Below are 21161 nucleotides of genomic sequence, written 5' to 3'. Positions count from 1 at the left end.
TCATACAAACATACAAATTAGGAACAGGAATAGGCCACTCAGCCTCTCAAGCCTCTTCTGCCAATGAATAGGATTGTGGCTGATCTGATTGCAACTTCAGCTCTGCCTTAAAAATATGCAAAGACACTGGGCACCGAGAGATCCTGCTCCTGGGATCTACCCAGCTTCCAATGCCTCGCGGGATCCAACGCGATCCGCAGGACTTTGCAATGTAAATCCCGCCGAGTGTGGGCAGGATCACCTTTTGACAAATCTGCATATTAGAGCGAGAAAGCTGGTCTGACTCTAATGTGCAGATTCCCGAGGCACCCGAGACTTTAGGATTCATTCCGTTCGCCTCTGAGACGTCAAGCAACAGTTCAATACTGGTCGCCAGAGGGAACAGCACTCTTGGGGTCGCCCAGGGGATCGGAGGTCCCCCAGCTGCATGCCCTTTTGGCAGGGTGGTGTCTGGCACTGTTAGTACCACCTGAGCACCCTGGCCTCGGCAGTGCCAGCTATACTGGGGAGTTTTGGCAAAGGGAGCTCCCCAATGTACAAAACCCTGTTATCTGTGGTCTCGGCCACACGGCTCGCGTCCAGGCCTCTTATACAATGCAGGTTGCATTGAATAGCCATGTGTTTCTTGGCTAAACGCGCTCAATATGGGACTTTGTTTTCTTTTGGCAGAATCGCGCTCTCTGCTTCCACTGCCTCCCCTTCTAGCAACTCGTCTTGCTCTTTGTAACATCTGCTCAGTCACGCCCTGCCCTTGGCTGGGAGGTAATTTGTCCAGAAGTCTTGAATACTTCAGTCACACCAGACTTTTGAAACTTCAAACACCTATAAACACCAAAAATGTCTACAATTGTAGCACCAGATAGAGGAAATCAACCAGCAAACTAATCTGTACGTTATGGATGATGCTTTAAATAGCCCCGTGTGTCAGCCTTGAAAGTCTGAGAGAACATCTGCTGGAGCATGGAGATTCAAAATGGCAGTACTGGCATTAAATCAGTAATACACATAGATTAATGTCGTGATCTGCTTAGTCTTAACATCTTAAGGCAGATGTTAACTCTGAGTGCCGCTAACTTTTTCACCAAAATGGAGTGTGCTTTGCATCGGACGCCTGCCTGGGTGCCAAAGATGCCATTTTGGATCCCTAATGGCACTCGTACTTGTACTGCCCAAGATTGGATGTTACAGAGCTTAATTTATCACCCGTTATTCTGTAATTAAAAGGTTTTCTTTGTTGTGTTACAGAGAAAAGTGTATTTCTCTCTTCCACTCACGAGAAACCAGACAAAGACTCTTGGAGTAAAAAAACTAGTCCTTTATTACAAGTTATAGCAAGAGCTATTGGTATTCCAAATTGGGACGCCAGAGAGCCCAGATTCAAGAATTGTTCAGACAGTTATCCTTCGAGATTCGGTTACAACAAATTAGCATATACTAATCATTTGTTACTAATTATCCATCTATGTCCAATCATGACCATCGATTAAGGTTGTATCATGCATTGTATATGAGAATAATTAACCAATCCGATCAAAGGTCCACATCCAATCATTACAAAGGCACGTATGTTGTCTTGAAATTAGTGATATTGGTGGTCCGATATCTGGGGTGTAACTATCAATCATCTTCCTCTCTGCTTTTTAATGGCTCTTCTCGAGGCATGGGTGCTATCCATCACCCCGTCCTGCCATACTCAGCAGACACACTGGAGGCATAGAAAATGGTACACTGTCCCACATTGTAGAACAGACCTTGAGATTTAACACTTGCAGTTTTTGTGCCTGAAAGCTGGCCCCTCAGAGACAGTGTGTCCTTGTAATATCCGTTACAATTGGCAACTTGTTTTCCACAGTCAGAACCGTGTAACTTGCGTAACTCTGTAACTCCTCCAGTAAATAATGGATCTAGTTTTTAAACTGGTTGCAGTGTAATATTGAATATCTAAAATGCCCAAATTGCCTTCTTCAATTGACACTTGCATTGACCAATGAACTTTATTGAAACAACAACTGATCTAACCTCTGATCGCCTTGCCTACTTTATGGTTCCAAATGCATCCTGACATGCGGTTACAATATTTTTATGATGTGGCTGGCATTATATTAATATGCTAGTATACTACTATTAACATTTGATAATTACTTCCTGAAGGCCCTTCTGATCTCTTCATTCAGGTTGGTTTACCTGGGGTAAAATCACTGTTTCATCCTGGCTAAGAAGATCCATCTCAAAGGTTCTCATAACATTTGGAACCTGTGATTTCAGCTCTCTGCTGACAAATTAATGTGTTTTCATAAGTACTGAGCAGATTGGTATCAGCATTAGTGACATTAAATTTCTTTATTTACTCCATGATATTTACTCCATTCAGCCTTTCTCATTAACCCATGCATGTCTAGCGATGTCAAACATCTATTAAACAGATCGACTGGAAGCCACAAACTTTCACATTGCATTCACTGGTAAATTCTGTGTAGCTCTTTCTCCCCATTTTATTGGGCGTGGAATTCCCCATGATTCTTCATCAGGAGTACAGAAAACCTTTCATCTGTATTAATTTACACCTAGTCTCCTCCGTCAGAAGGTGATGACTGATGCGAATCCTTGGCAGCTGTTTTAATACTTTGCCCAAGTATGAGTGCTGTCAGGCCATTCGGTTTGAAGGCAAGAGTGGAAGACATCATAGTTGAACCTAATTCTATCTTTATCAGCCCTCCAGGCATACACATTATCCAGCAGATAAGAGTTCAGAGTTGATTGTTTTTCCTTCCTGCCCAGGCAGTACAACAACCTGCATGGATAAAGCAGCGCCAATGATGTAGAACATCTCACGAACTTCAAGTCGGCCATCAGACTTGAGCACGAGTAAATGCGGGAGGTTGGAAGTACAGGAGATTTTTTGCTAAATTCTCTGTTTCGCGATGCCGGCAGTGAGAATTACGATTGGCCGCGCAATGGAAAAATCACGATTTGCGGCAGGTGCCGATTCCATCGCCGTGCTCCAGTCCCTCGCTGGCGGCATTATGGAAGTTCGCATCCCCCAGTTTGGGGGGGGGGGGGGTCAGTGCAAAACTGTCATTTGCATGGATTTTAAGATCATTAGAATCGTTACAGTGCAGAAGGTGGTCAGTATGGACTCGATAGGCCAAATGAAAGAGCACCCCACCTCGATCCATGCCTTCATCCTAACCCCAGCTAACCTTCTGGACAATAAGGGACAATTTAACAAGGCCAATCCACCTAACCCACACACCTGTGGACTGTGGGAGGAAACCAGAGCACCCGGAGGAAACCCATGCAGACACGGGGAGAATGTGCAGACTCTGCACAGACAGTGACCCAAGCCGGAATCGAACCTGGGACCCTGGAGCTGTAAAGCAACAGTGCTTAACCACTGTGCTACCATGTTGCTCACTGTGCTACAGTGCTTGCTGGGGGATGGCTGCCCAGGCCGGTGTAGTTACTGGGAACAACTTGGTGCCTAGTCCGTGGACTCGGGGTGTATCCCTCGGGATCGGAATGGCCTGGTTCCGATTGTTATTGCTGCAGCATGTGGATTTAAACGCACCCCTTTGTTGCTACCTACTTGCTGCTCACACTGCTGACTGGTCACGGTATCCAGTGAATCTTTAAAGAAGACTTCCAGTGGCGTGACATGAGGGGAGGATGTGCATGAGGCGACTCCCGCTGGAAACCTGACTGCTTTACCCTTTTTCCTGGAGCCATGGGTCTTTAACTTTTCAGGAAAAAAAATCCTGAAATTCGGCTGTGCAGAATTCTCTCTTACCCGAGATACCCAAGGGAGGCATTGGTCCATACGTCTTCTCCAACCATTCCTCTAATTTTTCTTTTTTTTCATAAATTTAGAGTACCCAATTAATTTTTTCCAATTAAGGGGCAATTTAGCTTGGCCAATCCACCTAACTTGCAAATCTTTGGCATGTGGGGGTGAAACTCATGCAAACACGGGGAGAATGTGCAAACTCCACACGGACAGTGACCCAGAGCCGGGATCGAACCTGGGATCGGTGCCGTGAGGGAGCAATGCTAACCACTGCGCCACCGTGCTGCCCCCCCAACCGCTCCACTAATGGCTGAAACTCTCATAAAATCTTTGGCGATGAACATCAAAACATAAGAACTAGGAGCAGGAGTAGGCCATCTGGCTCCTCGAGCCTGCTCCGCCATTCAATGAGATCATGACTGATCTTTTGTGGACTCAGCACCATAACCCTTAATCCCTTTATTCTTCAAAAAACTATCTATCTTTATCTTAAAAACTGGCGGATGTCAGGTGAGTTGGGAAAAGTTAAACTTTTGATAATGCTGCAAGTCTCCATGCCTCAAACCATGAGAAGCGTCACCGTGTCGCAGTGTAAAATTTCAGGCAAGCGACCACCCAGAAGCGATGACTATGAGAAAGTTTTGATTTATTCTACTTACTATTTACACCCCCTACTCCCTGAAGGGTCTCCTGTGCCTTGCCCTCACGTGGGCCAGGGTTTTATGTCTTATCAATCCGAGGAAAAGGAGTGGGTGTGGGGGGGTAGGCCTGCCCCCTCAACTGGGTAAATCGGAGTCATCTGACTTGGCTGGGTGGCCATCTTGGGTGGATCTTCTTGCTTTATCTTGGGTGCGTCCTTCTTTAATACTTCTCTTTGGAACAGCTGACTCTGGTTTGAGGGATGGTGGGAGACCTCCAATATACCTGGGTGTTTGAATGGCCCTGTAAAGTGGTCCAGTGCTTCGCTTCACTCATCTCAAAAAGCCTAAACTCTGATATTGTCTTTTTGCAGGAAACCCATTTACGAATCAAGGATCAGATCAGGCGACATAAAAATTGGGCTGGGCAGGTTTTTCATTTCAGTTTCAATGGCAGGGCCAAGAATACAACAATTTTAATTAATTCGAGTCCAGTTCTCCTCTTCTTAGATTATAGCTGACCCCAATGATCGATATGTTATTGTTCGTGGCTCCCTGTTGAACACCCCTGGTCAACGTTTATGCCCCGAACTGGGATTGATGTGTACAAGATTATGAGGGGCATGGACAGAGTGGATAGGGATCAGATGTTCCCCTTAGTTGAAGGGTCAGTTACGAAGGGACGCAAGGTCAAGGTGAGGGACAGGAGGTTTAGGGGGGGATTTGAGGAAAAATTATTTTTATTCAGAGTGGTGACGGTCTGGAATGGACTGCCTGGGAGGGTGTTAGAAGCAGATTGCCTCATCCTTTAAAAAGCACCTGGATGAACAAGTGCTGGCAAATGGGATTAGGTGGACAGACCATGTGTTTTTCATGCCTTGGTGCAGACTCAATGGGCTAAAGGTCTCTTCTGGGCAGTCTTTCTCTGTGATTCTGTGTTGATGTGAATTTTAATAACTCTGTTACCTTCCCTCCCAAACCTCGATCACAGCAGCTTATTTTAGGAGGCGACCTGAACTGTGTTTTGGACCCAAAATTGGACCGTTCCAAGCCTCCATCCTTTGTTTCATCTTGGGTGGCTAGAGCCTTGTCTTCTTTTATGGCTTGGCTAGGATAGGGGCAGCAGGGTAGCATGGTGGTTAGCATAAATGCTTCACAGCTCCAGGGTCCCAGGTTCGATTCCCGGCTGGGTCACTGTCTGTGTGGAGTCTGCACGTCCTCCCCCTGTGTGCGTGGGTTTCCTCCGGGTGCTCCGGTTTCCTCCCACAGTCCAAAGATGTGCGGGTTAGGTGGATTGGCCATGCTAAATTGCCTGTAGTGTCCTAATAAAAGTAAGGTTGGGGGGGGGGGGGTTGTTGGGTTACGGGTATAGGGTGGATACGTGGGTTGAGTAGGGTGATCATGGCTCGGCACAACATTGAGGGCCGAAGGGCCTGTTCTGTGCTGTACTGTTCTATGTTCTATGTTCTATGAGTAGATCTGTGGTGCTTTTTGCACCCAAATGGCAGGGACTATTCCTTTTTTTCATATGTCCACCATGTGCATTCCTGCATTGACTTTTTTATTTTCCCAGGTTGTGGGAGGCTCTTAAGGCTGTCCTTAGGGGTGAATTTATTTCATATAGAGCATACATGCTGAGGAGAAGAGGTTAGAGCAGCAGAGCTGGTGGACTCCATTTTAGAGCTGGACCTCAACCCTACTTCGGAGCTATTTGCAAACAGAAAAAAGTTGCAGACAGTTTGGGATACTGGCCATTAACAAGGCTGCCCATTAGCTACAACGCTCCAGGATAACTTTTTAATGAGGACAGAGAGAAGGCCAGGTTTCTTCTGGCTCATCAACTCGAACATCAAATGAATGAAATGAAATGAAAATCGCTTATTGTCGCGAGTAGGCTTCAATGAAGTTACTGTGAAAAGCCCCTAGTCGCCACATTCCGGCACCTGTTCGGGGAGGCTGGTACGGGAATTGACCCGTGCTGCTGGCCTGCCTTGGTCTGCTTTCAAAGCCAGCGATTTAGCCCAGTGTGCTAAACCAGCCCCTCCCATGCGATTCCCCAGATAATTAATCCAGGAGGAAACTTCATTTCCGCCCCTCCCCAGGTCAACGCAGCTTTTAAATCCTATATTGCAGGCGTTACATTCATATAAATCCTTATGGGTGTTAATCATCACATACTTCCTGGATGACTCATCTAATACAGCTGGAGGTAGGCATGGCTCATATCTAGTTTGGTGAAGGTTTGACCACCTGTCAGTTTGGCATATGGATCTTCTATGAATGGTGTGGGATACTGGTCTAAACGTGAAGCTTTATTAACTGTTAGTTTATAGTCCCCGGAAAGGTGGACCGACTTGTTGAGCTTGGGGACGGGGACTACTGGAGTAACCCATTCTGCAAACCGCACTGGTCGCGTTCTCTGAGGCTCTCTAACTGCTCAAGTTTGGTCTCCATTTTGGTAAATAAAGTGTATGGGACTGGCCGTGAAATATTTGGGTTGGGCATCGAGTCCACATAAATCTTTCCCTTGTTCCAAGGCCTCCTTGGAATACCTCAGGATATTTTCCAATGACATTATACGGTTCCTAGTTTAAAAACTTGTAGCCAGTCCAGAGTGATCCTCTGGAGCCAGACTCTGCCCAAGTCTCTTGGTCCTGGTCCTCATACAACTATGAGTGGGAGTTAGGTCGTCTGCTGCCCATAGATAACCAGAGTCATACTGATCCCCATAGTCTTGAACATAGAATATACAGTGCAGAAGGAGGCCATTCGGCCCATTGAGTCTGCACCGACCCACTTAAGCCCTCACTTCCACCCTATTCCCGCAACTAATAACCCCTCCTAACCTTTCTTTTTGGTCACTAAGGGCAATTTATCAGGGCCAATTCACCTAACCTGCATGTCTTTGAACTGTGGGAGGAAACTGGAGCACCCGGAGGAAACCCACACAGACACGGGGAGAATGTGCAGACTCTGCAGACAGTGACCCAGTGGGGAATCGAACCTGGGACCCTGGCGCTATGAAGCCACAGTGCTATCCACTTGTGCTACCGTGCTGCCCAAAGGTTTATATGGCCAACTTGGCCCTGGTGCCTCGCAGGCTTATGAGCAAGATGTCCTTCCGGAGACGTCAGAAGATTTGTTCCCCGATGATGGAGACGGCAGCTCCCATATCCACCTCCATTTCTAGGGAGTGGCCTTTGACCAAAAGTGTTATCTTTATGGAGCATTTAGGCTTAGAAATAAATAGTTTTGTCAAGTTGTGCTTGGTACAGTTGGTGGCTCTCTACATCTCAGTTCAAAGATCATGAGATTTGAACTCCACTCTTTCACCTATTCACTGCTAAACCAAGCTCAAGTCTCAGACTGAACTGAGCTGGTCCAGGACAAAATAATATGCTCTGAAGAAGAGTCATATGGACTTAAAATGTTAACTCTGTTTCTTTCTCCAGAGATACTGCCAGACATGCTGAGATTTTCCAAGGCAATGGGTCATTTTGACCTTTGATGCTCGGGCAGAAATCTGACGGGAAGAATAGTTCACCGGATATTGAAAGCACCCTGACTTTATTTTCCACAATAACCGAGCCACCTGATTGGTGAAGCAGAAAATGAGGGAGGTTGAGAGATAATTTAGGGCAGGTTCCGGGGGGGCGGGGCGCTTTATGACTCTCTGCTGGGCATGTAAAATAGAATGGGTAGTTAGCCCATTACCATCCTGCCCACCCTCGAGCTGTCCCTCACAATATGGTTGGCGCTATGGGGATGGGGTAGAGGTGTGGGCTTGGGTGGGGTGCTCTTTCCAAGGGCCAGTGCAGATTCAATGGGCTGAATAGCCTCCTTCTGTACTGTAAATTCTATGATTCAATGAATATGGTGAGTGGATAAGGCATAATCTGGCCCGTCTGCCCTTAGGCCTTTTGAGCCCTTAACTGTGGGGGAAGGCGGAGGAAAGGTGAAAAGCGAGGTGGGTGTTACTGCCTTTGGGCTGAGTGCCAAATGTGCATCAGGGGCACCTGTTCCCATAATGTTACCCTCTGCTTTGTACCTCCAAAACCTGGCGCCCAACTCACTTCCCCAATACCCATAAAGCCCCGACTTACCTTCGTCTGGCATACATCACTTTTTACCCTTTAGTCCCAGCTGCGGCTACTACTCTGCAGCTGGGGCCACTCAGCTGCTGGCCATTCTGATGGCCAGCCGCTCTCATGGGCAGAACGTCCTTTTCCCCGGGGGGCAGAAGTCTCACATTCACCTTAAGGCCACCCTCAGTATACTATCTCATCAGGACAGCTTTTTAAAAGTTGACCACGGTGCCAGCAATCCCACAATGTCCAACATATAAGCTTCTCCGGAGAGGGGTACTGACAACATTGGTTGTCACTTACATGCACATACTCTGCTCAAGACAAACACATGTGAGGCAGACCTGTTGGTGCACAGTAACCGCTTGTTTCCATGGAAACAGGAGCAGACCATATTACAAAACTCGATAAGATGCGGCCGACACTCGAGTTCACTATCTCACTGACCAACAGTGGCTCTGCACTTAAATAAATATTGAAGGAATGGCATACCCCTCCATTATTTGTGGAGTTAATTTTTTTTAAATTAATGCTTTGCAGGGTGGGTGGCCATTTTACGCTTGGGCCACCATTTTGTTTGGAGCTGCTGTCATGCTCGGGAAAGATGTGGAGAATTAGTTGTTTGGCACACCACTGTCGAATTTTTAAAAATTATAAAGAATTTCAAATGATTCACAGAATGCATATATTGGTTTAGGAACCCTGAGGAAACAGGACAAATCTCACAAGTTTGTCTTTGGGAACCAACTCCTCAATCGTGAATCCTCCCAAGTACTGCCCCAAGAGTGCAAATTGGTTAATAGGCAAGTGCAGGTCAATAACGTCCAGGCATTCATTTAAGAACCTAATTCTCCCATATCAATCACCACTCTTACTAACTTTGTTTACATAAGTAATTGAGCTAGGTATACATTACATCCTTTTTATAAACTTGCACTGCTTTAGGCCCGAGTTTCTAATCAAAATCAAAAGTCTAATTAAAACTACATAGATAACCTGGATGTTATTTTGTACTGCTCTATAATTTATATATATTCCTGTTTCCTGTACACCACAGAGAAATGGTTGCATTGCTCTTTTAGAGGGGAGCGGTCAGGCATTTTTCAACGTCAGGCCAAACAACAGAGCAGCACTTCATGGCAACAGACTCCAAACAGGATGTCCTTGTCCACTCTCCGTGACCGCTGGTACCCACTTGTACTTCCACAGGTATCTAATCCAACCCCCGCATGGCCAGTGCCAACCAAGCAGGCTCATCCTCAGCAGAACACTCAATACACTCAGTGATAAATCAATGTATGAAGTACTGTGTGATCACAATGCCATATTGTCTGAAGTGGCTCTAATTGAGAGAAGTGTGACAGGAGAAATGGCCTTACCGTTAAGATATGCTGCTTCTTCTGGGCTCTCAGTCTGTTGCGGTGTTGAATCAATGACAGTGGTGGGGGCAACATGGAAGGGGGTTTCATTAATCTTCTCTCTCCAAACTGTCTCTGATGTTCTGCCATGAAACAAGAACACACAAAAAAAATTAAAACATGATCTCTGAATCCTGTAAACTGCCAACTGACATACAATGCCCCTCGACTAAGGAAGCCAAGAAAATAAGACCTGCTTGCCCAGACACTGAAAATCTGCCATCAATCCCTACTGTAGCCCAGCCGCTCGCCATCGCTTTACTTTCCTGTGAATGCTCAAGGACATTTTACATCAACGGACACTTTCTCTTCAGAGCTCACAGTTGCATCTTTCATTCTTAGCTGCATTCAGTTGGCGAGGTCCAGGTCCAACAATTATCACCGCTGCAGTAAATTGCTTACTAAAGAACAGGTTAAAACGTTTACTGTTTTGTGGGGCTGGATTTAGTCTTCTTACTGTGGGCCCCACACATCAGTTGGAAAACTGCAGGAGATCCACATCACTGTGGTCGGGGAGGCCCAATTGAATTAAATGCCGAATACCTATCAGGCACTTAAGTGGCCAGCATCAGACCCTTCCTGTGATTTAGGACCCCAGTAAAGGAAATCGCATCCCCTGAGAGGTGCTGATCAATTAGAGATTGGCAGCTCTCCATTGCCCGTCAATGCCACCGGTAGTGGTGTGTGTTGCCATTAATGCACCCACCGGGGGGGGGGGGGGGGGGGGGGGGGGGGGGGGGGGGGGGGGGGGGGGCTATGGTGTGCAAGTGTAGGGTGGTGTGTCTCAATGGGAACCCTACTTCCTGATGCCAGGTCACTTGATCAGGGACTGAGTGCCTTTGAAAGAGTACTCGTCTTGGAAGCCCATGCCAAACATGTTGGGATATGCTGGTTGGCCGTCAGGAGGAATGGGAAACCCATGCTAGTTAGGGACAATCCTTGAGCCACTATTAAATCCCAGTGCACTTAAGGATAATGACCTTTAAGTGGCTTATTAGTGAACCTAATTAGCTAATGGACAGAATTCCCGTGCCAGCCCATTCCTACCTCTGACATAATGGGGGTCAGTTTTCCCGTCTTTGGGAATGGGATGCGGCCGTGGGCCTGCCCAGCTTCTAGCCCACTCTTGTGGGCTCCATTAAATCCAGCCTGTGGAATTTGTGTTTCACTCCAAAGTCTTCAACACAAAAGTTAAATTGATACTCCAGTGCAGTGCTGATGGAGTACCATACTGTTGGAGGTGCTACCTTTCGGGTGCAATGTTAAACTGAGACATTGAGCGCGATCTAACCAAAAAAAAAAGAGTCCGTTCTGGGCGAGAATAGATGGGTCATTCCTGGCACTTGTAGTGCTGGGAACAACCCTGTTATCTAACGACATTCTTTTTTCGGGCCTCAGCAGGGAACACCCGCTGAGGCTGCACTCAGCCGCATTTTCCTGCACGGATGCCGACGAGCTGAACTCCTCCATACAGGAAGAGACGGGGACGCCATTTTTAAATAGTGTCCCGATCTCTCGACCACCCGACATGACTTCCGGCCCTCCCCAACACCCCAACTCACCTGTTGGGGGTGTCCTTGAGACCCTGCACTCCACTTTACATGTGCAAGGCACCCTCAGGCCTGATCCCCAGCATGGGAAAAATAGAACCCGGGCACTTTGGCACTGCCAGCCTGGCAGTGTTGCCTGGGCACTCTGGCAGTGCCGGGCTGGCACCTGGGTTCCAGGCTGGCAGTGCCAAGTTACCCAGGAGGCATCAGCAGTGCCAGTGTGCCACCCTGCCCTGATACCAGCCACCAAGGAGCCTCTGATCTCCTGTGATATTCCCAAATTGCTGGTACGCCTGGTCCCCATTTGTGGGGATCAGTAATAATCGGCGCCCAGCTGGGGTCTCCTTGACAAGGTGGGTAGATCCAGGAGCTGGCTCAATCTCATGAAAGCAGAGTTAAGCGAGTTTTCAAACTCACTTAACTCTGAAGGGGCAGCACAGTGGCGCAGTGGCTAACACTGCTGCTTACGGCACCAAGAATGTGTGTTCGATCCTGGCCCTGGGTCACTGTCCATGTGGAGTTTACACATTCTCCAGTGTCTGTGTGGATCTCACTCCCACACCCCAAAAAGGATGTGCAGGGTAGGTGAATTGGCCACGTTAGATTGCCCCTTAATGGGAAAAGAAAAGAATTGGGTACTCTAAATTTAAATAAATAAATAAATAAACTCTGCGAGTCTGAGCGGGACCCAGATAGCGATGTCTCGCGAGATCTTGTTAAATCTCATGAGGCGTAGCAACTGTTGGGAATCCCAGGAGAGGCCGCTCCCGGATCTACTGACATCATCCCTTCCCGACTCTGATGGACCCGAATCGTGCCCTTTATATGTCTTTTTGGGTGGGCGTAAAAGATCACATGACAGTTTTTGAAGGACAGAAGGGGTGTTCCCTATCCAGTGTCCCAGCCAATATTGGTCCCTCAACCACTATAACCAGAACTCACTGCCTGGTCATTACCTCACTGCTGTTTTTGGGAGCTTGCTGTTTGCACTTTGGCTGACGCTTTTCCTATATTACAATTCAAAAGTTACATCATTGGCGGCAAAGTAGTTTTTGACATCCCTGGGGTCAAGAACGGTGCAATATCAATGCAAGATTTTTTTTCCCCTCTTGTGTCACCTGTCAATTAGGATGTTCACAGCTACATTACTGAGGCAGGAAAAACGCTGCTCGGATAGATTTACAAATTAACTGATTTGCGGAAGCAGGCTTATAAGCAAGATATTGAATGGCATTATCCGTAACTCACAACACGTACAACTCAGGTGACTGTTTCAATGTGCTCTAGCTCATCTGACTGTTCTTGAAATGAAACAGTCCCTGGTACATAATGCAGCTTCCATTTCTTTATAACCAGCCCCACCTTCAATGGTGCAAGGAGCTAAAGTGTGCCCGTCTTAATACCTTAGCTGAGCTTCAAACCTTCCCTTGCAAGATTAGCTATTTCTATTCTGTAACTTTGCCCACCTTCACCTGTGCCTCCCTCCCAACTGCCCATCCCTTCAATACCTCTCGGCTTGACTTATTCAATATCGGCTTCACCACATGACAGCCTGCTTATTTTAACACCCGTTAATAATAGCAAGTTACATCCTCGTGTCGCACAGCATCAGGAGCGGTGGAACTAAGTCCCAAACCGGGTTCTCAAGCTGTGTGCCTAAAAGAGAAGCTTCTCGGCGGTCGTTTTGCTTTCCAACTGAAAACTTATTTAGCCCTGGCTACTAACACTTTTAAAATACATAAATAATTATACAGCCGAGATCTAGCAACCTATCACAATGAAACTTATGCTTTTGCCATGTCCCGTCCTGTCATCAGAGGCTCCCTGATGACGCGAGGGTGTGGGGTAGTTAGCTTGCGTGGATTTGACTCTCTCACATTGCTAGCAGTCAGTAAACTGTGGAGGGAAGTAGAGTGTGACTTAACCCACAAAAGCTTGCAATCGCCACCCTTAATTCAAAGTCTATAAGTGCACCCACAGCAGTATGCATAAGAAGATCTTGTGCTAAATATTCACCGTGCAGAGCACTGGCTCTGATTCGCAAACTGAACATGCTTTTATATTTTATCAAGACAAAGCCAAGTAATAAGCCATTCTAGAAGCCAGCGAACAAAACAACAAGATGGCCACTAAAAGTGAGCAAAAACTACCAACGATCACTGCTACATCATTTAGATAAAGTCCTATTGTGCAGAGCCAGAGAGGATTTCTGCCCTGCTTTCAGCCAAGCAGTCAGCAATGAATTTACAACATTAATTCCGACTTGGTATTTGAGGACCAAGAGAGATGGGGAAATACAGAAAAATGCTCAGCATGAGACATTGTCACTGTAATCCACTTTAACTACAATTCACGATTAAAGACTGATAATACGACTGACATCACAACTGTTTCTAATTCTCCACACGCACATGCATGCACACACACAAATTATGCCTGTTAGAATTGAAGACAATGATTTTTTTTTAAACTCAACTGAAAGTTTGATTGCCAACTGTACCTCTTTCACCAGGTCTGCGATAGCGGCCCATGGTCCCACCAACTGCTCCCTCCTGCAGAACACAGCACCGCAGTAACAGCTCACAGCAGGAGCCTTGATGGAAAGTTCATTATGGCAGAGCATGGAGCTGAGGCGCCCAATCCGCAAGCTGCCAGCTGCTCACTGGGCTACGCCGCTGCCCAGAGAGACTATTTGTTTTACACAAGACTTTAAAATGACAAAGTGATGCTGAATTGATTCAGTCAGACGCAGCTTAGAATGAAGCTATCATGGCTTGCACCAGCACCAGAGATATAATGAGGTTGCAGTAATACATGATATTGGTCAGACAAACCATTCTCTCCACAGAGCAGGGCGAATGATTTTTAACTTTCACGCATCAGGCTGAATTTATTTTGTAAGCAGCCCCTGATTATTTCTGCTACATTCGGTGTCACACAGCCTTTCATATTTAGCCCTTTGAAAGCAGCAAGTATGACAAAGCATTCACAGTTAAAGCAAATTATCATCTGTGGCCTGTAGAGTGGCTGAGTTATGAATTGAAAACTCAGGTTAAGTGTGTAAATACATTCTATGGGCGGAAACCAGAATTTACTAAGTGTGTGAGAGTGGGATAAAACTGGAGGGGGACCGCTGGACCTGCGGCCCCTCACCATGGCTGAGCAGAGGGCCCTGGACATGGTCGGTGGCCCAGAGGAAAGGGAGGTCACCCGGGTGGAGATCGGCAACGGGCGAGGAAGTGACGCCCTGCTGGGTCACGGTTCCCCGCGACATGTGTGTCAACAACTCCCCTCCCCCCCCCACACCATCTCACTTTCACCCTCATCCCCACACCACCCACACCCTCAGCCTCACCCCAACCTCCCCTGGCCCTGCAGTCTAATCATTTGTCTTGTCTTGGAGGACCTACTGCCGATGAGGGAGGTCAATCTGGTGTCCCCCGCCCCCAGCCAGTGCCACAGCTGGAGCCCCGGATGCCGAGCAGTGATGGGGACAGCAGCACAGATGTGAGCCATGGACCTGAGACCCAAGACACCCCGGAGCCCGGGTCCGAGAATGACTCCAACACCGTTCATCATCCTAGAGACACTCATCTCGTTTGGGCATTTTACTGAAGAGGTTCCTGGGACACTCTTGGGTGCGCACCACCCAGCTGATCAGGTGGAGGTAGGAACTCCTGAGGGGGTGGATGGTTGGAGAGCGGGCCGACCCCAGGAACTAGCTGTCGTCCAGACGGGCCTTGAGCTTATGGAACAGACAGTCCCATCAATTGTGGGGATCGCGTTGCAGAGCCAGGGACTACATGAGCGGTTGTCAGCGAGCATCCAGTAACTGCAGGCACAGGTGGAGGAAACCAACCGGATGCAGGAGCAGGAGATGGTGCTGACCATGCATGCCACCCAAGCCAACACAGCATGGGTGGTGTCCATGGTGGAGGCATTGGGGGCAAGCGTTGCGGCTAAAGATCAGCACATCCAAGGCCTGGGGCATTCTGTGCAGGCACTGGCCGAGGCCCAGGACAGGGTTTCCGCCTCACAGGTAGCCATGTGCGAGAGCCACCCAGAAATTGCAGTGGCGCTTCTGAGCATGGCCCAGTTACAGTGGGCCATGGCTGAGAACTTCAGCGGCATTGCCCAGGCGCTGACTAATGTGGCGCAGACACAGGGGGAGGTGGCTGAGACCAGTCGAGGTCATCTGCTTATATGTTAACGTCCGCTCCAATATCAATATTTAAAGTAGTATCAAAGTCCTACTTCTACTTGTAAATACCAAGTAGTCTGGATAAGAACTACCTACTTCCCCTAGGAATGCTGTAATTTTGTATTTTTCTAGACTTTACATTTCTTGGAAGGAATAGTCATAAATACTTACTGGTCTGCAACTTCAATTAGCATTGCAGCATTTGCAGAAAAACCTGGGGCCAGATTCTTTGGCCTCTCCGAGGCGTGTTTCTCGGCGGCGGGAGGCAGCCCACCGTTGACCAGCAGTGGGATCTTCTGGCCCCGCCGCTGTCAATGGGATTTCCCACTGAATCCACCCCACACCACCGGGAAACCTGCAGTGGGGATGCTCCGTCAGCAAGACCGGAAGATTTCACCGGAGTATCTCGCTCTTGAAAGGTCCAATTTTGCCATACTAGAAACATTCCGTGCCCACTGCTGGATGGGCTGTGCGTCTACATTGAGTTTTTGCACCAAAATGCATCAATGACAAAATGGCTGCTGGCATGGATTTCCCATCCTTTCAGTTTGTTTGGCTGACTTCTGCATGGATGGCATCACTGCCTATGGGTCTATCTAGTCAATGGAATCATATGAAAACACAAATCATAGCCCAATTAAATGCTCCAAGCTTGGTCTGCCTCGCATATCCGATCGCTTGATCCAAATGTAGATCATCTTTGCTCCGCAGAGAGTTGGATATTTTTCATTCTGGACATGTGGTCAGGGATCAGCCCGTCCTTCCGCATCCTGTATCCACAAGGACTAACTCAGCGATATAGGTCCATTCGGAATAATTCATTTAATTCCCCTAGTTAAAACATACTCGTTCAACCACTAAATTTTGCTTTGGGCTAAAATAGGTGTCAAAAAGGCTTTAAGAATGCAGCCAAAGTCCACAGTAGGCACTTACACATCCTGCCTTAAGGGAACGTTGTCTACTACTGCACCTACTACTTGAAGAAAGGAACTTTCAGGAAATGCGTTCCCAAAACTCCCACTGCTGGCTTCTCTGCCAGCCCTGGAGTCAGTCAAATGGGCGGAGCAGAGGGAGGGTCTGCTCACCAGGTACAGTCATCGTTAACTTTCTCCAGTGCGCCTCCTTCTACTGCTGAAGTTTCTTTGTGCTGTTTTCAAAGGTTTCCTTCGATAACACTAATGTGCTTTTTACATCAGTATCTCATTTGCTGCCGCCATGATCTGCGATGGGTATAAGCATGGGACTTGGTTCTTCAACATGGTAGCCATACTCTGGTATCTGCTTAACACTTGTTTATTCGTACTACATCTAAACAGGTTAGAGGGCAGGCATGCAGTTCTGAGGCATGATTCCAACCTCTCTTAGAGAGAGGGCCTAACATGTGACTGAATAGTGTCAGTGGTACATCATCATCTACGTCATACATTAGCATATTATAGAACAGTACAGCACAGAACAGGCCCTTCGGCCCTCAATGTTGTGCCGAGCCATGATCACCCTACTCAAACCCACGTATCCACCCTATACCCGTAACCCAACAACCCCCCCCCTTAACCTTACTTTTATTAGGACACTACGGGCAATTTAGCATGGCCAATCCACCTAACCCGCACATCTTTGGACTGTGGGAGGAAACCGGAGCACCCGGAGGAAACCCACGCACACAGGGGGAGGACGTGCAGACTCCACACAGACAGTGACCCAGCCGGGAATCGAACCTGGGACCCTGGAGCTGTGAAGCATTTATGCTAACCACCATGCTACCCTGCCATGTTGCACCCCGCTGCTGCTGTTAATCCTTTATCCTACAGCCAGCTGGTCTGTGAAGCAGCTGAACTTGTTCGAGGAGGTTACAGCCATCTGGCATCACCCTGAGCCTCCTGACACACAGGTATTGAAACATGTCGAGGAAACTCTGCCTCTAACTGAAGACCATGTGTTGTGGACAGCCCCTTCTGCCAGGTGCATACTTCTGCTGCTGCCTTCTCTCTCCCAACTCCCCTCTCTCTGTCACTTCCTGGGGGACCTTTGCAAGTCGTTAAGAGCAAATGTAGAGGAGCAGGCGAATAAATCCAGAAGACAGAACCTGCATATTGTCGGCCTGCCTGAAGGTGTGGAAGGCACGAGTGCTACGAGATATGTCTCGAGGATGCTGGCAGGGCTGGTGCTGGACAAGTCCCCAGAGGTGGATAGAGCGCACAGGTCTCTGAGGCAGAAGTGTGGGGGAGTCACCGTGATTGTGAGGCCCCGCAAGTTTATGGAGAAAGAGAAGATCCTGCGGTGGGCCAGGGAGAAGCGGAACAGCAAATGGGTGGGGAATAAGGTCCAAATATATCAGGACATTGGAGCGGAGCTGGTGAAAAGGCACCGGGCTCAACAAGGCCAAGGAGTCTCTTTATCGACGGCAGATCAGGTTTGGGCTGCTGTACCCGGTGAAACTGCGGGTGACTTTTGAAAGCCGGGAGTATTTTTTCGAAACCCCAGAAGGCCAATTACCTTTTTAGAGATCATAAACTGAGGAGAGCTGAATTTTGATGGGAGTCGGAGGAGTTGGGACAACGGAGTTCGGAGGATGCAGGTAGTGTGGGGGGGTTTTCTTTCATCTCGGGTGGGGTGATTTCATTGTGGCAACTATATGTTTCGGGGTAATAAGTTGGTAATGGGGCAACTGCCCCACCCCCTCCAGTCGCATGTGGTGGTGTTTATGTTTTGGAGGAGGTAACCTGTGGTTTTGGATGTGTCTTTGAGTGGGGGGGGGTGGGGAGGTCCATGGGAGCCGTTTACACAGATCAGGGAGGAAAGGATGAGGGGGGAAGAGTTGGACGGGTAGAGAGGAGGAGCCTTCGGGCAGGAGCTGCCACATTGGCAGGTAATGCTGGCGAACGGAAATGAGGTGGGAGAGATGGCCGTGAGGGTTGGCCAAGGGGGAGCGGGTAGGGGGGAGGGGAGGATAGCAGCGGGGTGCAATGTGGCAGTGTTGGAGGAGATGTGTGGTCATGGGCGGAGATGGGGGCCATCTTGGATGGCCCGGTTTAAGGTGAAATTAAAGGGGACAGAATCAGTAGGTGAGGATGGGGGACAGTAGAGGGGAATGGAGACGCGTGCCTTCGGTAAGGTTCATAACACGGAACATACGGAGGCTGAACGGGCCACTGAAGAGATCTCGGATCTTTGCGAGCTTGAAGATGGGGGTGGTCTTCCTGCAGGAGACGCACCTCCGGGTGAGGGATCAGGTTTGGCTGAGAAAGGAATGGGTGGATCATTCAGGGTTTGACTCAAAGTCACCAGGGTGGGTGGGGGGGTGGCCATTCTGTTGAGTACGAAGACGGGGTTTGTAAATGCCAAGGAAGTGCGGGACCAGGTTGGGAGATACTTTTTAAAATACATTTAGAGTACCCAATTCATTTTTTCCAATTAAGGGGCAATTTAGGGTGGCCAATCCACCTACCCTGCACATCTTTAGGTTGTGGGGGCGAAACCCACGCAAACACGAGGAGAATAGGCAGCACGGTAGCATTGTGGATAGCACAATCGCGTCACAGCTCCAAGGACCCAGGTTCAATTCCGGCTTGGGTCACTGTCTGTGCGGAGTCTGCACATCCTCCCCGTGTGTGCGTGGGTTTCCTCCGGGTGCTCCGGTTTCCTCCCACAATCCAAAGATGTGCAGGTTAGGTGGATTGGCCATGATAAATTGCCCTTAGTGTCCAAAATTGCCCTTAGTGTTGGTTGGGTTACTGGGTTATGGGGATAGGGTGAAGGTGTTAATCTTGGGTAGGGTGCTCTTTCCAAGAGCCGGGGCAGACTCGATGGGCTGAATGGCCTCCTTCTGCACTGTAAATGCTATGATATAATGCGCAAACGCCACACGGACAGTGACCCAGAGCCGGGATCGAACCTCGGACCTCGGCTCCGTGAGGCTGCAGGGCTAACCCACTGCGCTGCCCTAGGTTGGGAGATACATGATGGTGAGCGGTGTGCTGGAGGGGACGTTGGAGGTGCTCTTGAATGTATATGCACCGAATTGGGACGATGTGGAATTTGTGAAAGGGGTGCTGGGAGTGATTCCGGACTTGGCCGCACATTAGTTGATTATGGGAGGGGACTTTAATTGTGTGCTGGAGCTGAGGGTGGACAGGTCGAGCCCCTGGTCAATGGGAAGGCTGCATATGGCGAAGGAGCTAGGAGGGTTTATGCAAAGGATGGGAATGGTGGACCTGGAGATTTAAGAACCCGGAGGAGAAGGAGTACTCTTTCTCGCACAGTTACAAAGTATACTCCAGAATCAATTTTATTCTGGTGAGCTGTGAGGTGTTGGTGGGGATGGTGAGGGCTGGGTATGTGGGAATCGTGGTTTCTGACCACACACCACACTGGCTGGAGGTTAAACTTGAATCAAGGCAGGAACAGAAGCCGAGATGGATCCAGATTGGGGGCTGTTAGCAGGCAGGGAGTTTTGCTAAGGTGCAGTCAGTGATTAAGGACTGCGTGGAGCTGAACCAAAGTGGGGAGGTATCGGCGGGCATATTCTGGGAGGCATTGAAGACATTCGGGGGGAGATTATCTCGTTCAAGGCGCACGGAGATAGGAAGAGGAGAGAGGAGTGTAGACGATTATTGGATGAGATAGTTGAGGTAGACAGGGAGTTATCGAGGGTCCCCACAGTGGAGGGATTGATGGAGAAAGAAGTTACAGGGGCAGTTCGACAGGCTGACGACAGGAGGGGTTGTTGGGCAACTAAAGAGGGCGAAAGAGATGCAGTACAGACATGGAGAGAAGACGAGCTGCATGTTAGCCCATCAGCAATGGAGGCAGGACTGGTCCAGAGAAATCCTGAGATTACGGACAGGGAAGGGGGAGGTAGTGTCGGAGACGGGGAAGATAAATGAGGTGTTCAGTGAGTATTATGAGAAGTGTATAGGGCCGACCTGGGGATGAGGAAGGGGTATGGGGCGGTGTTTGAAGGGCTGGAATTGCCACAGCTGGATGAGGACAGGTGCTAGAGGAGCCATTCGGGCTGAAGGAGGTGATAGAAGAGGGATGAAGTCGGGGAAGGCCCCGAGGCTGGACAGTTATCCAGCGGAGTTCTATAAGGAGTTTGCAACAGAGTTGGCACTACATTTATTGGGGTGTTTAGCGAAGCGCTGGAGAAGAGGGAGCTGCCGGAGACATCGACACAGGTGACGATCATGCTAATTCCAATGAAAGGGAAGAACCCGCTAGAGTGTGGGTCATACAGGCCCACATATCACTGTTAAATTCAGACGTGAAAGTGTTAGCTAAGTTAGTGACAGGGACGATGGAAGGATGCGTTCCAGGGGTGGCTGCAGATGATTAAACGGGCTTTGTGAAGTGTAGGCAACTCTCGAGTAATATTAGGCGGTTATTGAATGTGATCATGACTCGGTCAAGGGGACAGGTACTGGAGGTATTGGTGTCTGGACGCGGAGAAGGCTTTTGTCATGGTGGAATGGGCGGTATCTGTTCG

General features: G+C 48.5%; 1 protein-coding gene across 5 annotated transcripts in view; it reads right to left on the bottom strand.

The window, feature by feature from the left end:
• The window catches only part of nhsa (Nance-Horan syndrome a (congenital cataracts and dental anomalies)), a 543376-nt gene that overhangs the window by 90208 nt on the left and 432007 nt on the right, over positions 1–21161 (bottom strand). For 4 of the 5 annotated variants that reach the window (XM_038802522.1, XM_038802523.1, XM_038802524.1 and 1 more), the window contains exon 3: positions 9887–10008. In XM_038802522.1, coding sequence (XP_038658450.1) covers positions 9887–10008 — 122 coding nt within the window. Of the gene's footprint in view, positions 1–9886; positions 10009–13975; positions 14108–21161 lie in introns of those variants that run through there. The other variant, XM_038802525.1, reaches the window with a different exon arrangement.

The sequence above is a fragment of the Scyliorhinus canicula genome, chromosome 7, assembly GCF_902713615.1.
Source record: "Scyliorhinus canicula chromosome 7, sScyCan1.1, whole genome shotgun sequence".
Taxonomy (NCBI): Eukaryota; Metazoa; Chordata; class Chondrichthyes; order Carcharhiniformes; family Scyliorhinidae; genus Scyliorhinus; species Scyliorhinus canicula.
The sequence above is the reverse complement of the archived record's forward strand: the minus strand, read 5'-3'. Positions and strand labels throughout refer to the sequence as shown.